At 34.6% G+C, this 18,270-nt stretch overlaps 1 protein-coding gene across 2 annotated transcripts in view; it reads right to left on the bottom strand.

Annotated features, from left to right (window-relative positions):
• The window catches only part of PARP8 (poly(ADP-ribose) polymerase family member 8), a 177,518-nt gene that overhangs the window by 68,632 nt on the left and 90,616 nt on the right, over positions 1-18,270 (bottom strand). For both annotated transcript variants that reach the window (XM_060091685.1, XM_060091686.1), the window contains exons 4-8: positions 15,329-15,366; positions 8,554-8,643; positions 7,915-7,985; positions 6,350-6,427; positions 4,515-4,609 (exon numbers count right to left, since the gene is read on the bottom strand). In XM_060091685.1, coding sequence (XP_059947668.1) covers positions 4,515-4,609; positions 6,350-6,427; positions 7,915-7,985; positions 8,554-8,643; positions 15,329-15,366 — 372 coding nt within the window. The remainder of the gene's footprint in view (positions 1-4,514; positions 4,610-6,349; positions 6,428-7,914; positions 7,986-8,553; positions 8,644-15,328; positions 15,367-18,270) is intronic.

Here is an 18,270-nt window from a genome sequence, read left to right as displayed (position 1 = left end):
AGTCCTTGGTTTTGCTTGGGGAAAGCACAGGCATTGGAAGTAGAGGTGACTGTCTGGGATCTCACATTCTGAAGCTTGCATCTAGATTTTATGCCAGTGTTTTTGAAAAATAGTCTCCTGTTTGTTTCTTTCTTCTGTGTGCCTCCTGCCATCACTTTCCTCTGGTTTTCAGTTCATACTGCTTTTCTGTAGGCTCCAGAGGCAGAAGCGGGAGAATCAGTATGCTGCAAAGGACATTACAAACATCCAACCCAAGATCTTTTGATGAATGACATACTTCGGTGTAGGTTAAGTTATGCTGTAGTAACAAACATCCTGAAAATCTCACTGGTTTAACACACAAAAAAAGGATTTCTATCTCACTCACACTACCTGCTTACTATGGAATCAGAGGACTAGAAAGAATGCTATTCATTGTAGTTGCCAAGGGGCCCAGAGTGGTGGAGTACTGAAGATGTGGGAACTCACACACTAGCACTTTGGCTCACATTTCACTGGCCAACACTAGTTGTGTGTCCACTGCTGATATTATAAGAGGTAGGGACGGAACTTCCCTGGTGGTGCAGTGGTTAAGAATCTGCCTGCCAATGCAGGGGACATGGGTTTGAGCCCTGGTCCAGGAAGATCCCACATGCTACGGAGCAACTAAGCCTGTGCGAAGCCACAGCTGCTGAGCTTGCTCTCTAGAGCCTGTGAGCCACAACTACTGAGCCTGCATGCCACAACTACCGAAGCCTGTGCACCTAGAGCCCGTGCTCCGCAACAAAAGAAGCCACCGCAAGGAGAAGCCCACGCACCGCAATGAAGAGTAGCCCCCACTCGTCGCAAAAGCCCACGCACATCAATGAAGACCCAACGCAGCGAAAAAATTAATTAATAAATTAATTTAAAAAAAAAAAAAAGAGGTAGGGAAATACAATCCTGCCATCTGCCAGAAGAGGAGAACCAGAGATTTGTTAAGTAGTCCTACTGGCCCACTACTAATGGAAATCCAGAGAAATTAAAGTGGTCCACCCTGATTTACGTGGCTTTTTCTTTCCTTTTTTTTCTCTCTCTCTCAACCTCTCTCTCTCTCTTAACCTCTCTCTCTCTCTTTTCCATGAGATATATGTTTGGGTGGTGAGCCTGAATATAGTGGTATAGCTTCCTCAAACCTTAAAAAAATCGTCTGCATGCCCCATCCTCCAAAACATCAACTCCAAAATTACAATCATCAACCACAAAAAGTGATCAAAATGAATAGTCAAAATCTCGCAATCTTCCAACCTACTTTAACATTAGCCACAATAAAAAGATTAGAATATTACTCAGATGTCTTCAGTTCTTTAAATGGATGATGGATGATCATAAAGCAAAGGATAATTTATTTGGGGTAAAAGTTTGAAGCATCATCAGCAAATTATCAGAATCATTTCATTCCCAACCAAATGAGAATTTTGTGATCTGTAATTCCCTGCTTTCTAAAAATATTAATCTCAAATTGTTTTCAATAGCACTGATCATTTTTTAAATGAATACATGACTATAGGAGTAAATTTATAGTAAAAACATAAAATAACCTCATTTTGTTGCATGATTCAAGATGAGACACAGGCAGACTGATCAGGGGGTTAACCATGCTCCCCCAGAGACCTAACTCACTTCCTGCACAAGAGCCTGTGAATCAGAATTGTCATCAATGTTTCCAAGTATGGTTCAACCCAGCCAGAATGCTGCTTTTGAATGATCTGGCCAGGTAGAGCTAAAATTACCTACTTAAGTAATACATTTATTATCGGTCACTTTTTCTATAGCCTCCCTCAACCAATAAAAGAGAGTTTTGCCTCAATTGAGGCAATCTCTGTTATTTTCATCTCTTAAAGAGAATTTAGATGTGGTTAGCTGCCTTTCTCATTAGATGTCACATAAAAAAAATGACAGCAGATAGCATATTATGCATATTGAGGTACTTTTGCTCTTCAAACTCCATTAAGTTCTTATAAAACTCAATTAAGTAAAAGAACAGCTAATTAGAACAGTCTGTTTTCAATAGACTTAAAACTTTGCAAAGAAGGTGACTCCAAGATCTTAGGCCTAACTACTCCTTTCTCCCATATGTCCAAGCCACAGTATTTGAGACCAGACAGTAAATTCATTCTTATTTATTTTAAGTAAATCACACTAGTCCTGCTGTGATTTCCCTTTATATCATGAGGCCTCTGGGAGGTTATTTATTCTGGAAACATCCTCTGTAGTTAGAGAAAATCTAGAGCAGGCAAGAATATGGCTTGCGTTCATTGAGAGTTAAATTGGACCAAAACTTGTAAGTGAAAGAGGCAAGGGGAAAATAATCAAAACCATTTATGACTTTAGATACTTCACTTGAATGAAATTCCAGATATTTATCTAATTTCAACAGTCTATAAATTATCAATATTTTATTAATAATGGAAGATACTAGTAGAAATTATAAGTATTTACCTTATGATAGCAATATAAGAAATTATCAAATGCTTGCTGAAGAAACAAAAATATTCATATATATATATATATATATATATATATATATATATATATATATATATATATGATATGATTGAGGCCTAGATAGCATGGAAATATATGTAAAAAAACTTTATAAAAGCAATCAATGTGTGGTAAAGTGATTCTCTAAACAAAAATACATATTTCAAATGAATAGCAGCTAAATTCTATGTTGTGTTGAATTAATCATATACAGATGCTTTTCTTTCATGGGGGAGAGGGTTAAACTACTACAATTAAAGTTTTAAGCTTTCAACCAAAGTTAGACTAAAGTTAAAAAAATTAGTCATTGTTTTGGACAATTTATTTATTTAGGCCAAGCCACACAGCTTGTGGGATCTTAGTTCCCCTACCAGGGATCGAACCCAGGTTCTCAGCAGTGAGGGCACGGAGTCTTAACCACTGGACCGCCAGGGAATCCCTGGACAATTTATTGATAGTCCCTGTTGCCTTCTTCATTTATTCATTCAATAATACTTATGGAATCTCCATACTCCTTATCCTGGAGCCAGAGCATAGATCAATTGTGAAATGATCACAGCTAATTGGCTAAAACTTTGGAAATTGCAAAGATTTGCTTTTCCAAGTATAATCCCAATCACTCTTACTCAGTTGTAGCCTAATATCCCTCCATAAGCAGGAGGGAGAGGGTCCGGGTGTACGATCCCAGCTTATTGAGGCCACTGGTGCTTGTGAGTTTCTGCACGTAAAATGAAACAGTTAGCAATTATAAGTTACAGCTGTGTTATACTCCCTTAAGTATTCGTTCGCTCTCTCAAAATCTGCATATGTTCACTGAAAAGAATATAACCAGATAATATGAACATTTTTCACAGACGTTCCACTGAAAACAGTCAAGAAGCCCCCAGCTTATATTTCATATATGCCCTGTGCTAGGCTAAGTACTGGAGTACAAGCAGGATTGAAAACCAAACCAACACAAAATAAAGGCAAATAACAAAAAAGTGTGCTGCCCCAGCAGTCACAGAATTCAGAGTCTAGAGGGGGAGAAGTAAACCCATAATGACAAGACATGAAGAGACTAATAAATGAGATTAAGAGCCAAATGTCATGGGAGTGCAGATGGCAGAATAAGCAATCTGCACCAGAGATTCAAGGAAGACTCAAAGAAAAGTTGACCCTTAGACTAGGGCTTGAATAAAGAGAGCAACCGGGTTTGAGAGGGAAGTACTGCTTGGGCAAATGGACAAAGTCAAGGGGAAGTATAGCATGTTTCGAGAACAGAAACAATCCTGGTTTGGGTGGATGAGGCTGGAACTGAGGTCCGGCTGTGAGAGGAGTCTGGAGACTTGGAGACCACCCTTTAGGAAGATTAAAAAATCTGAAAAATCAGATCTGACTCATGGAAGGAAACAAGTATGATGGCAGAAAAGGGGTTTTCTTAAAATAAGGAGAGAAAAGAAAGTCTAAATAAGGATGGTGGGGGTCTTCTGAATGATTAAAGTAATAGAAAATGGCCTGGAAATTTATCACCAAATAATATATTAAGTAACTGCAACAACAACAAAAAATTATCATTCAAACACACATTGCACAAACTTATGTCTTTTTTGCCTTTCTTTTTTTAGGGGCCAGATTACACATCACAATGTGATTTGGATACCAGCGGTTATGCATTATTTACTTTTATTGTTCACACAAATATGTCCTGAATTTATGATAATAACATGGGCTCAGCTGGCCAAATCTGTTATAGGAATTGATTATGATGCCACTCAAGACTGATATTTTATCAGACTAACTCTCCAAAAATAACTATTTAATGGAATCAATGTAATCTTAAACCATGTGTACACACAAAAAAATCATAGCCATAAATATGCCATTTTGTATAAGTAGAAACATAATAGACTCTCTCACATACTTTCAAATATAATTAAGCCCAAGAAAATTTCCACTTAACTCCAACAGAAAATTCCAATGACTTTCCAAATAATTTTAAGTTGTATTCACCAAAGGTATTTATTTACCTGAGAGAAACTGCATGTGGCCCATATATCTCTCTCACTGCCGACAAATCAGCTTCGAGTTGGGGGTGCTTGTGCAGCTCCCCGTCATAGTTCACCTGATGAAAAGGGATAATTTAGAAATGACTTAGGGTAAAGAGAATCAAAAAAATCAAAATACAAACAATCTCTTGGACAGGTGACCCTGTAGTTCTGCCATGGGCATTTTCTCTGTCGCCTTCATGAAAAAAGTATAGACAGTTCAGCAATATATTCACTAAAGTTCTTAGGTTCACATACATCTAGTATAATTTATTATGCTTAAAAAATAATATTTGACTACTCTGATATGAAGACAATGCCAATGTTAAAAGGAGTGAAGTGGCAGATAATCTGAAAAACTTCTAGACTGAAAAAAAACATTTACTTCCCCCTGTAAGAATTAGCAGTGTAAACAAAACTCGAAACTGGAAGAATTATTTTGCAGAATGTTAGAGTCTTATATTGTTTAAAGAATCATTAGGAAAAGTACCCCATTCCTAGTAAAGCATTCTGGAGAGAGGAAACCTAGTTTTATTTATGTCCGTCCATACCTCTACTGCCTTGCATATACTTGATTGACAAATTACTAATTTCTGATTCTGAATGAATAAATTGACTTGCATTCTTTATACATAATAATAACTGGCTTTAAAGCATCTCTTTAACATATTACCTTTCCCTTAAACTATCCAAGTTACAAAGTGTAAGGCCAACTGGCCCGAGGCAGGGGAACGCAATCAGATTCACGGGTTGCATCAGACCGAAACTCTCCGGACCACCCACTTCCAGAAACTGACCTGGAGACATTCTGGACCACCCAGTTCCAGGAACTGACCTGGGGACCTTCCACCCGGCCCAGCCTTCCCGCCTTTCCAGGGGCGGGACTAGCGGTCCCAAGACTGATGTAACTGGCACCAGATATTGCCTGGACACCCGAAGAGACCACCAAATAAGGAATACCCTGCGCCCTCCCAGATTCACCACACCACTTTCCCTTCTTCCCCTATAAAATCTTGCCCAACCCTCGCCCAGGTGCGACTTCTCTGGCCCCTTTCTCTCGGACCAGTGAACCTCGCCTGGGAGCCCCCCCTAATAAAGCTCACTTGAAGCTTTCCTCTGTTTCGCGATGCCGTTTGTTAAGATCCGACCTTACACAAAGCATATTGGATCAAGAAGTTTACAGAAACAGAACAAGACAACTTACATAGCCATATCCTAAAATCAAATGCTCAGTTTAAAATTTTAACATTATTCTGGAAAAATATAATGAATTCTTTCGTATATATGCATATGTGGCTATGCTATTTTCATATATATATATATTATGATGTTTCTTCATAACAATGTTTCAACAAACACTTTAGTATAGAAGGAAAAGGAAGACAATGAATACAAATAATGAGGATGCTCGATAATTAGGGCCCATCAGTTTTTATAAAGGTTCATCACCTTCTATTTAAAACTAACAATTCATGCTTTTATTAGTGTCACCGTTTCAAAATATTGACTGAGCACAATATGCTTAATAAATGTAAAAGTTAAAAGCATAATAAGATGCTGTCTGCAAAACATCTGTAATGAAGTTAAGACAACTTCAGTGTAAATAAATGATTACAGCCAAGTAATTGCAAAAGTAAGCTTAATTTCTGAAAATATATAGAAAATGAGCGACAGACAAATTATAGGAATTTCCGTGTTAGTTACAGAACCCTGAACAACACACAGGTCTTGTAGATGACAAGCACAGATTTCCACTAGAACGTGTATGGCTACTGCTACCTTTGAGAGTGGCTATTTGGAGGAGCTGGTGTGCTTACCTGTCCCCCATAATAAAATTCTTCAGAATCGTTATCTCCTTCAGAATCTTCTTCCACCGTACTATTTTGTCTTGACTCCTTAAAATAAGAGTAAGAAGGCAATTTTAATGGTCAAACTAGTTTTCCTCCTTCTGAAACGAAAGTAACAAATGGCCATAATAGGAAGGTCTTATGCATACCACATGGATTTTAAATAAAAGAATTGTTGGTGCAGTACAAACCAAAACCAAAAAGGTAGTAAGAGACAATTTTGTGGGTGCATTAAGCTCTAAGTACGTTTCACTGGTCTTGAGTTGTACAATTTAATATTTGATGCATATAAAAAGCTACGTTAATCAATTACAATTTGGGGTTTGTTCTGATAAAACATCTGAGCAGCTCACACTGATTCAATTCTTTATTAAAAAATTCCTCAGCGTTATTTATCCCAGACTGTTCTCACTTCCACTGCCAACTCCACATAACGGTATGAAAGAAAAGGCACTTTGAATCTAATAATATAAAACTCAAATTATGAAAATAAATACAAATCACATTATGAAGAGAACTTTGTAGAAATTATTTTAGATTTCAGATTTCAAAAGGATATTTAATTAAATATGCTTGAACTTGAAGTTTGAGTTTCTAATTAACTGAACCGTATTTGTTATGTGTCTAAAGTACAAACAACAAAAATTCATCTGAAGTAACTATTCCTATTCCTGACCCTTTTAAAATAATTAAGAGAAAGGTAGCTGCTTTTAGACACAGGAATCTATTAATTCAATGTTTTGTAATTATCCCTAAATTTCTAGATCAAATTTCAAATTACTAAGGCAAACAAAAAACCTAGAAAAGGGAATTTGGGTTTTATAAAATACAAACAGTTTTTGGTTTTAGCAGCAATAATGCTAAATCAGTGATTCTCAGTTTGGCTACTGAAGAGCAGGATGAGTGGTACAGCACTGAGAGGAAGGCAGGGTTGCATTCAGTGCATAGTTTTAAAACCAAAGAATTGTCGGGTCCCACCAAATTCATTTTGTTTGTTTAATGTCCCAGTATTTACTTAGAGATGGAAGTAAATTTCTTGAAGGTGAGGAAAGGGGATAAGTTTGTTGTTTTAACACTGGCCAAAAATAATAAGACTATACCCAAGCTCTGTGTTCCTTTAGCTAGAAAGATCATCTTTTACAGATGAAATTTTAAGGGTCTGATCAAAACTATGTATACCACATACAGTTAATCTAAACATACAGTTTAGAATAACATACGGTTATTCTAAATATGTTACATAAGTGCTCTTCAATCAACTACATTATTTGATGAAAACACAGAGAAGAAGTTAGGTTTTGTATGCACTTTATTTAGATTTAAACCAGATGTTCTTTCTGTTACTTTAAATGTAGCTAATTTTAGGCCACCATCTTTCCCATACATAAGTCCCTAAGCCAGGAGCATGTACTTCATTCACTATATGAAATTTTAACCTAAATAATGATGATATTAACTACAAATACACAGTAAATTTCAAATATATCTATACTGTTTGAAGAAATATAATAAAACATAAAATGTAATTTACATACCTCCCCATTTTCCTTCTGTAATTTGGATTTTATGGATAAGCAACAGTTAATGTCATTTGTCTTTCTTAATTCTGAAAGTTATAATTAAAGAATCATTTTAGTTTTCAGTATACTATTTACCAAATATTTATAAGTTTCAGTATAAAAACACCCCATAGATGATTCTTTCCTTTGCAAGAGAAATTAAGGGATATTTTGAAATTATATTATGTTGGAGAATTATATTACATACAAACTATTCTGATTTTTCATTGCCCATAAAAATGTGCTCAAACTGAAGTGGCCACAGTACAAATTCCTTCAGTTCTCACTATATATTTCATGGGATCTACATTGCCTTCAGTATGTTTTTTAAATATTCAGTTTGTCTGGCAGTATCATTATGAATGAAAATATTTTCACAAAAGCAAATATCTGCATAAGGCATTTAAATGTGACTTTTTAAAAGTACTAATTTATGCATTTTAAAAACTGTTGAAAAACAAATTAATGACTTTAAATAGGAAATCTGTATGGAAAACCAGATTTATAGATGCCAAAGATAAATACTATATGGGTTAAAAGAAACCAAAAAACAAAGCTACCTACAATCAAGAAAATATTAACCTGGAATTTAAGAAAACAGTGTATTCCTATTACCTGTTGCTATTCGATGAAAAATTACTGGAATTGGCTCTGTAGTAACTAATACATCTTCATCATTTTCTGAACTTGACACATATGTATTATCTGCAAAAGAAATATAGACAACTAAAGGCATAGTAACTTGAAAAAGTACAACCTTTATTAAAAAAAAAATAAGGTATAGACACATCACTTCCAACACTCATAAGGCACACACTACTGTTCTGATTAATCTCAGAAAAAAAATGAAGTAAATTGCAGGTTTATGTGCGAATTAATTGTAAATGGCTTCTTTAAAGATGTTTGCATCTCCTAGAGAAATATGGACTTTGGATAGAGACTATCCAAACACATCTCTAACATCCCATGCAGTAATGGATCATTTGGATGCAACTGGTTGCCTCAACTCACTGAAGAGCATCCTTCCCAATACTGGTATCAAGTATATGGTAATATGACACATGACTGTTATTTTTTTTGTTCATTGATGATTACAGGGCATCTGTGACACAGCTATTCAACAAATATTTAACCAATTTTTAAATAATGGTCCTATAATACACTCATCAATGATGTATAAAAAATGTAAAAAAATATATAAAAAATACCTAACCAACAATAGAAGCCTGTATCAATTTCTGCTAGGAGAAATGAGTGTTCAGATGACTTACTGAACACATGATAAAAGATCTTGAGCCCAGTTTTCATAATATTGTGTCAGTACAATGAGAACATGATTTTTAACTGATAGATAGCTAAGTCATTACTTTATTTCCAAAGGAACATCTGTACTGTTTTTAGACCTTGAGTAGTGACAGTGATATGTATTCACAACGTAGCCACAAAAGACTCTCAAAGTCACAAGGCTTTAAGTTATTCAGGAATCTGAGAGGAGATGGGGGTGGATTAGACTTGAAACAAAACAAGTTTGCCCCATTACTTTGATTTTTTCTAATTACAAATTTTGCCTTATTTCCTTTTCAAGTAGCATCTAGGAGGGTGTGAGGATTTTTGTGTTTATCAAGTGAGACCCCAGATTAAGAAACAGATTTAATATAACTTTTTAATTACTGTCTCATCATATTAGGTGAGCCTTTGACTGCTTATCTGGGGTCTCTTCTGTCAGTAAACTCATACCTTCAGGTGAGGATCAACAGCTGCTCTGTTGAAACAGTTTTTAAATTTCTTAACCCTCATTCAGAGGGTTCAGTCCATTTTTAAATTTCTTAAGCCCTCATTCAGAGCCTTACTGATTCATTGTGCATAGTTAGGTTTTCCCTATGTACAATGGATTCCTTGACACAAACTTGAGAAGAAAAAGAGCAATGGAAGCAATAGCTGACCACCAACTAGAAGGGAAGATCCAGAAAAATCTGTACAGTGGACTCCATATCATGGACTATCTCAGTGTCATGGAATGAGGAGGATTCTACTAAAGCAACAAGAGGCAAGTAAATTAGAACTTTCTGTTTAAGAAAACAGGGAAATGAATAACAATTTAAAGGATCAAATGGCTTACACAAAGTGTTGACACTGGAAGGCAGTGAGGTGTGATTCAAGACAATATATAATTTAGTAAATAATTGTTGCATAACACCGAAAGACAGGATTAGGCATTCGACATATCATTTTCTAAGAGATTTTCTACCAGTCTGTATTTTGATTAGTATTTAAGCATTAGAACACTTTTAATTTCTGCTTTTGGCTTAACTTACCCAAACCAAAATGTTTTCAGTTTGCAGGACAGTATCCATTAAAAAACCATTACGATACAATAGGCCAGATCACAGAGGTGTATTCAAGTCAAGAACAGAAATGTAAGAGTAGACAAAGCACTTCAAATCTAGACTCTGCTACCAATTAGCTGTTGATCCCTTTAAATCTAAGCCACTGTCTGCTTAGTTATAAAATGTAGAGGTTTGCTGATGATCTTTGAGGAGCATCCCAGCTGTCTGAATTGATTCTATGTTTTCTTTTGTTGTTGTTTAACTAATTATTTCTAAATCTTCCTCAACCTATTTTGATATCTGTAATAATACACTGTCTTTGTTTAGACATAGGAAAGTAGGACACAAAAAGGATAAAGAATGCATTTAAGGTAACAGAATGAGTCAGTGACAGAACAGAATGCTTTCAAACTCAAATTCCTTCACGGGAAGTCTCCCACTTGAGTCTAAGCCTGACAAGATTTTTTTCTGAAAGCTTCCGGGGACAATTAGGTTCTTTAACATGTATGTTTTGTAGAGAACCTGTAGATTTTTGTTAAAGGCTGTTAACAGTATGAATATTTTCTCTTCCCTTCCCTACCAGACTATGCAAGCATTATTGGAACTTCTGTGAACAAGGGAGAGATGAGTAGAGAGCTACGGAAACGCATCTCTTAAATTACTGCTTTTATTCTATTTCTAATTTAAGCCATCATTCCATTATTCATTACTATGTAACTTAATAGAAATAATTATAAATAATAACTATACTGGTTTTATAATACAATCTGCATATTTCCCCTACATATGCTATTCATGTCAACCACCAAGCCAACCAATTATTATCCTTATTTTAAAGATGAGGAAACCAAGCCTCAGAAAAATTAATTCACCCAAATTATTTAAGTAACTAAAGTAATTACACATAACGTAGTAAGTGGTAAAACTGTCTGAATCCAAACATCAATGCTTTGCATGTTTTTTAATATCAAAATATTGTCACTCCACAATTGCAGTATCTTGTAAAACATGTAAGAGAAATGAGAGAATTCATACCCTCCAGTAGGTAAGCCTCCCAATTAAAGGTGGTAACTGATGAGAAAGAGTTTTGCTGGCCTGTCACAACAGAGTCAATTATCTGTGATTTGTAATATACTTACCTTTAAAAAACAGAAAACTGTCTACAGTAGAAACTCCACAGGTAAACTAGAAGGCTGCTTTATTTCTTCATTTTATTTGAAGAGCCAATATATCTTTAGTATTTCATTTATATACATGTTATTATGTATACCTAAAACTGAAGACCCTCTCAATTTTCATTTTCACAAAACAAACTATGAAGTGAGTTCCAATAGATGGCACAGGTAACTTAATAGATTAAAACTATAAAATGGCAAATCTGCTAAGGAATAAATAGGATGGCATAATCCTGAATTTGGAGGATTATGCTAATACATGTTCATAGGGCAAAAAAAATTCCATACTGTATTTTCAAACTTAGATGATGAGATAAGCACTGAACCGTATTATCCACAAGAAGTAGGAGAAAAATCCTGAGGAACATTAGCAGAAGGAATTAATAAAAGTACTGTCAAGATTACTGCATTTAGAAATTAAAAGCAACATAAAAGAGAGCATTTGTTTGAAATAATTTTTAAAATAGGCAAACTTTTTGGAAGAAAAATCAAGGGGAGAAAAAGACAAGAATAAATATAAAATAACAGAAATGAGAAAGGGGAAATAACTACAGAGATGCAGAAGATTTTTAGACTTACAGACTGAATACTATTAAAAACAATTTTTGCTGAAAAATTTGGACATTCCTGCAACATAGTGGGCTTTCAAGAAGAACACATGTTTAAAAATGACTAAGAAATAGAAACAAAGAACAGGTTCATCAATCATGGCAGAAAAACATGACAACTGCTCTAGAACCATCCCTAAAAAGATACCAGGCTCAGATAGATTTGCTAGCAAGTTCTATGAAATGCCAAAGAACAGTTTAATTCCATCATCAATTTGAATTATTTAATAACAGAGTACATGACAAAATACATGTAGTTCTTATAGAGCAGCCTTAAGATATCTGCTAATATAACTTGTCACCTTCTATTCAAAGGAGAAAACATATACAATACCTCATTAGATGCCAAACAAGAATTCGATAAAGACTTAATACTCATTCTTTAAAAAAAAAAAAAAAAAAAAAAGCTTAGTAAATGAGAAAAGGAATGATACTTGCTTTTCTGAAAGTGACTAGAAGCAAGCTCACTAATTTTGAGAAAAGGAACAAAGCTGCCAATTTTCATATCTATTATTAAAAATCATTCTGGAAGTTCTAGCCAGTACAAGAGGAAAAAAAAAATACAGGTATGATACTGGAAAGGAAGAGCAAACATATAATTTTTATATAACATTATCTATATGAGAAATCAAGCATATTAACTGAACTCCTAGTACAAATAACTGTGGATTAAAATTTAATAATGGGGACAATATTATCATAGTAATATTCACCTTGAAGAAAGCTCCATAAAAATACTACTACTGATTCTTCCACAGAAGTGATAGGAATCAGAACTCAATTATAGACTTGGTTACCATCAAACTGCACATCTTTGGGGAATATTTAACTTCCCTCAGCACATTTCTTCAAGTATAAAATGTCATGATAGCACTTGTTCTGTCTATACACAGACTGGTATTTAGAATCAATTCAATCATGTATAAGAAAATACTTGGCATCAACCAATTCAAAACTCTATCCCCAAATGCACTAATCTCTCTCTCCATCTCTGTGTTTTATTTACACTTCTTTTTTATAAATTAAATTATATTGGCAATTCACTACGAGCTTGCTTCATGATGTAAACTCAATTTTAAAAAGCACCAATGATAACCAATACTTTATGTCTTAATTTCAATTTTTGTATACTGTAGTTCCAGTGGGGCTCCCGTATGGTGAGAAAAACCAGAGTAATACTTCTTGGCCACAAGAGGGAGCTAAACATTTGGTTCACTTGGTTTATTAAAGGCATCTACCATATTTCTTGCGCTACAGAATAATTCACTTACTGTCTTCAGGGGGCTTTCATTTGTGGCATTATTTCTATCACCCTGACTTAAATGTCCTGCATCTCTCTTGGCTGACATCTCTAGGAGCTGCCTCAGATGAGAAGCATAATAATCATAATATTTACAATAAATAGTAGGGCTTTTATTTTCCTAACATACTTAAGCAAACATTCAGCATCAAAAACATACTATATCATAATAAGGGAGAAGGCTGATTGCAAAACAAGCTAAGAAATTTGTTTGCTTTATACATTTCACGTCTTGGTTCTTCCAATAATATCTGCCTAGAATACTTTTTATACTACTATTAAAAATAGGCATATTTTTAATAATGAATAACTCTCCTTATAAAATTGCACAACAGTTTTATAGAATGCTATGCTTAAAACATATGGAGATCATAGCAAAACAACTGTAAGGGAACTTATGATATGTGAAAATTATTTTAAAATGTAACACTTGATCTTACAAAAAGGTTAAATGCATAATGCAAATTGCCACTGGAAATACTTAGCTTAAAGGCTAAAAAAATATTTTACGATATCCTCATACCACATTATTAACTAATTATTTTTTTAAAAATACTCAAAGTATACGTAATCAAAGTTACTTATAGCAATCTACTCATTTTATACAAAAATTATGATCCCAATTATGTATAGTAAGTGAATAAAATGGCTAGATTTGAATAGGAATTGGAATTATGATTTCAATTTATGACCCTGACAGATCAGAACAGTTAGTTTGGTAACCATCAGATTTTATTAATAAGAATGCTGGAGTAAAAAATATATATATGAAACATAGGCAGTTAAAATTTGCTAATCTTTGCCACAGAATATGATAAAACATAGATTCTTGCATTATACTTTTTTTCTTTGGGGTAAACTAATCAAGTCTTTTTTTTTTTTTTTTTTTTTTTGCAGTACATGGGCCTTTCACTGTTGTGGCCTCTCCCTTTGCAGAGCACAGGCTCCGGACGTGCAGGCTCAGCAGCCATGGCTCACGGGACCAGCCTCTCCGCAGCATGTGGGATCTTCCCGGACCGGGGCACGAACCTGTGTTCCCTGCATCGGCAGGCAGACTGTCAACCACTGTGCCACCAGGGAAGCCTTCAAGTCATATTTGATCTACACTAAGTCTACAGTGCTCATGCTCTTACTCAAGATAAAATTACAGACTCATTAGTGAGAAAAATACTAAAGGTAAAGTCCAAATTATCATGACTTAAATATCGGCATACACATCCTGGGCTCTGGTGAGATTACAGTGAGTCTAGAAAGTAAGACTGAACATGGCCTAGAAGAAAGATACTGGTTTGATCTATAGAAAAATAGATCTGTAGTGACCTTACATTCAGTTTTCTATGGACAAATGTGTGTGGATCTAGTAATCTATTTCAGGACAGCTGTGCATATGCAAGAAGCCTAGTACAGTCTAGCGGTATGGTCCACGGGCGCTGGACTATTGGGTTCAAATTGCACTTCTTCCTCTTACTAGTAGTGTCATCATTCATCTGTAAAATGAGGATATTATAGTAATCTGAGAGAGTTGTTGTGAGATGTGTTCAATTGTATATAAATTTAGAGAAATTAAGAAAGGTCTATTATTTTCAAATATTACTATTATTTTTAGCTATTATTTTAGCTGTTACTCCTACCCATCATTTTTAGAGTATGAAAAGCTAAATAATGTTCCAAAGCCAACAACTAAACCAGTTTAGAGAATCTTCATTTTAATTGTAATGAGGTGAATATACAGGATGAAGCTATCATATGGACTCAAGGAAAGTAGTTTCATGGGAGAACTATTTTGATTCTGTACTGTGTCTCAGGGTGAGACTTGTAACTCACAGGCAATCAACAGAATTCTTTTATATTAAGTCTTCCCCTGCCAACCCTTCACCCACCCCTATATATATATATATACATTTTACATCTCCAGAAGAAAAAACTATTCAAAGAATCATGGCATGAATATTTGTAATAAAAAGAAAAAGAAAAACATACCTGGGTAATCTTCAGATACATGTACTGAATAGGATACACTGTTAAAAAAGGAAAAAGAGAGAGAGAGAGAGAGAGAAAAGAAAGGCTCAAGTTACTGCTCAGGCAAACATGCTTTTACACAATGAAAACCAACCCCGTGTTACCCATTACTTTATATAGATATAAGTATAGACACTAAAATGGATTAGAAAACATCTTTGATATTTGACACAGGAAACTTACAGATTTTTAAGATATATGACATAGTAATATATATCTTTTGTGATACTTTTTTTAGTATAGCTGGGTCTTTTATCTCAACAACATCTAACATTCAGTAATTTATGATCATGTGCATTGTTTACTCAGGTTTTATCAAATAATCTTTTCTTACCAAAAGAGAAGTATTTCTCCTGTTTAGTATGGCACTCAAGAATTTAAACATTTATAAATTTAAACATTTATTTTTAATATTGCTTCCTCACAATATGCTGTGCTTTTGAAACACTTCCTTTTCTTCAAAGAATTAACAAAATTATGACAGTGTAACTAATAGCTATTCATCAGCCAATCTTTCATCATTACTATATATAATAAATAAACTACCTCCTGTTCTCAGAAGGATTGAGTTGTTTGAAAAATCATTTTTAACAACTCCTTTTTCAGTAACTCCACTGTCTCTGTGTACCTATCTCATATGACATATGGGGATTTGTCATACTTTGTTTACTCTCCTCTCTGTGTCAAGTAGATTGTAAGTCTCCTGAGGTTAAGGTCCACGTCTATTTGTATTTTCAGCACAATTACCTATGGTAAACACATAAGCATGACACACAGCACATATTCAATATTAGCTTTTTGGATGGATCAGTGGAGCTGCCACCTGTCACAGAAAAGTCAAAATTGAGTTCGAGTTCAGCCAAAATAACTGCCCGTTAAGACCAAAGAAATATCAATTCTCTTTGAAGAAACGTACGGAATACAGAGCCTATGTAACATATCATTCACAAAGTGAGAACAGTCCAAATTACTTGACATGAACAAACAGGAACCTTGAACCAACATTCGAGAGAAAATTTGACCCAAGTGTTGGGATTAGCTCTCAATGATGTTAAAACAGTTAATAAATATGGTTAAGGATGTAAAGGAAAATCCAATCTCAAGAAGAAACAAACAAACACAAAGACATCATCAGGGTCTTGTGGGACACTAGCAAAACAGCAAATATTTTATATAATTAGAGTTTTAGAAGGTGAAAAGAGAGAGAATAATGCAGGGGGAAAAAAGCTGAAAATCTCCTAATTTGGGTGAATGACATAGATGTATAGATTGAAGAAGCTCAGAAAATCCCACACAGGATAAGTGCAAAGAAAATTAATTCTAGGTACACATAGTCAAACTGCTGAAAACCAAATATAAAGAAAAAAAAATTAAAGAAGAGAAAAAAATGGCACATTACATATAGGGAAACAAGAATCAGTGTTAAGTTTTCATAAGAAACTCTGGAGAACACAGGACAGCTGAACAGTAAAGAGCTGGGGTGGGAGGGGAACAGGAGGGTAAACAAACAACTATGAAACCAGAATTCTTTATCCAAGCTATATATATGTCAAGAATGAAGGCAAATAAAGAAGATTTCAGATATGAGGAAATTGTGGAAACATGTTCCAGCAGACCTAAAGTACAAGAAATCCCAAACGAAGTTCTTCAAGCTGAATGATATCAGAAATTCAAATACCCAGAAGGAATGACGAGCACCAAAAATTGTAAACATAAAAGACTATTTATCTCTTAGTGTTTTTAAAATATACATAGCTGTGTAAAGTAAAAATTCTAACACTTCATTGTGTGATTTATAACATATGTAAATGTAGTACACATGACAGTTACAGCATAATGTCAGGGAGGGGTTAAACGGTCACATACTGTTTCAAGGTCCTTAAGCTTATGGGAAATGGTATAATATTTACCCTAAATAATAACTCTAAGAAAACTTAGAATATATATTGTAATTCCTAGAGCAAGCACAAAATAAGATTAAAAACAATAATAAATTAAATGGAATTCTAAAAGCATTTTGGAACCTTTAATCCAAAAGAAAGCAGGAACAGAGGAACAAAAAACAAGGGACACATATAAAACAAAATAATAAATGGTGCCTGAATCCTACCATAGCAAGAATTGCCTTAAGTGCTAATGGACTAAACACATTGAACAAAAGGCCAAGGTGGACAGATGGATTAAAAAAAAGCTAGATCCAATTCTATGCTGTCTTTAAGAGATCCACATTAAATAAAAAGACACAGGTAGTTTGAAAATTTTTTAATGGAAAAGATATATCATGCAAAGGTAAGCATAAGAGGACTGAAGTGTTTAACAAAGACCTCAAGACAAAGTTACAAAGAGATCATTCATAATATAAAAGGGTCAATTCATCAGGATGAAGGCACAATAATCATGAATGTGCATGTACCTAATAACACAGCTTCAAAAACTATGAGACAAAACCTGACAGAATTAAAGGGAATAACAGACAACTCCACAGTCATAATACGAGAAACTGACAGAACCAACCCCCCCTCCCCCAAAAAAACTCATTAAAGACACAGATGATCTAAACTAGATTTTCACTGAAAACTACAACCACAAAAGATATTCAAAAGACTATCTTTTTCTTTTCAGGTACACATGGATACAATATTCACCAAGATAAATCATATACTGGTCTGTAAAACTAGTCATAATAAATTTGAATGGATGGATGATCAGGGTTCAGTAGTTTATATCCTGGGTTTCCTGGCTCATCTTGTCCTACGACACTAAGTCATAAGCCCTCAAGAAGCCACTGCCTTTTAGAATTTGTGACTGGGCTTTGTGACTGTGGCCACAGGCGATGCAACCCTCCCAGGCAATCCCACATCTCCAGACTCCACCAGCCAAATCCCTGGCATGTTGCTTAGTCC

This window comes from Mesoplodon densirostris, chromosome 3 (genome assembly GCF_025265405.1).
Source record: "Mesoplodon densirostris isolate mMesDen1 chromosome 3, mMesDen1 primary haplotype, whole genome shotgun sequence".
NCBI lineage: Eukaryota > Metazoa > Chordata > Mammalia > Artiodactyla > Ziphiidae > Mesoplodon > Mesoplodon densirostris.
Note: the sequence above shows the minus strand (reverse complement) of the source record. Positions and strands in the feature narration are given on the sequence as shown.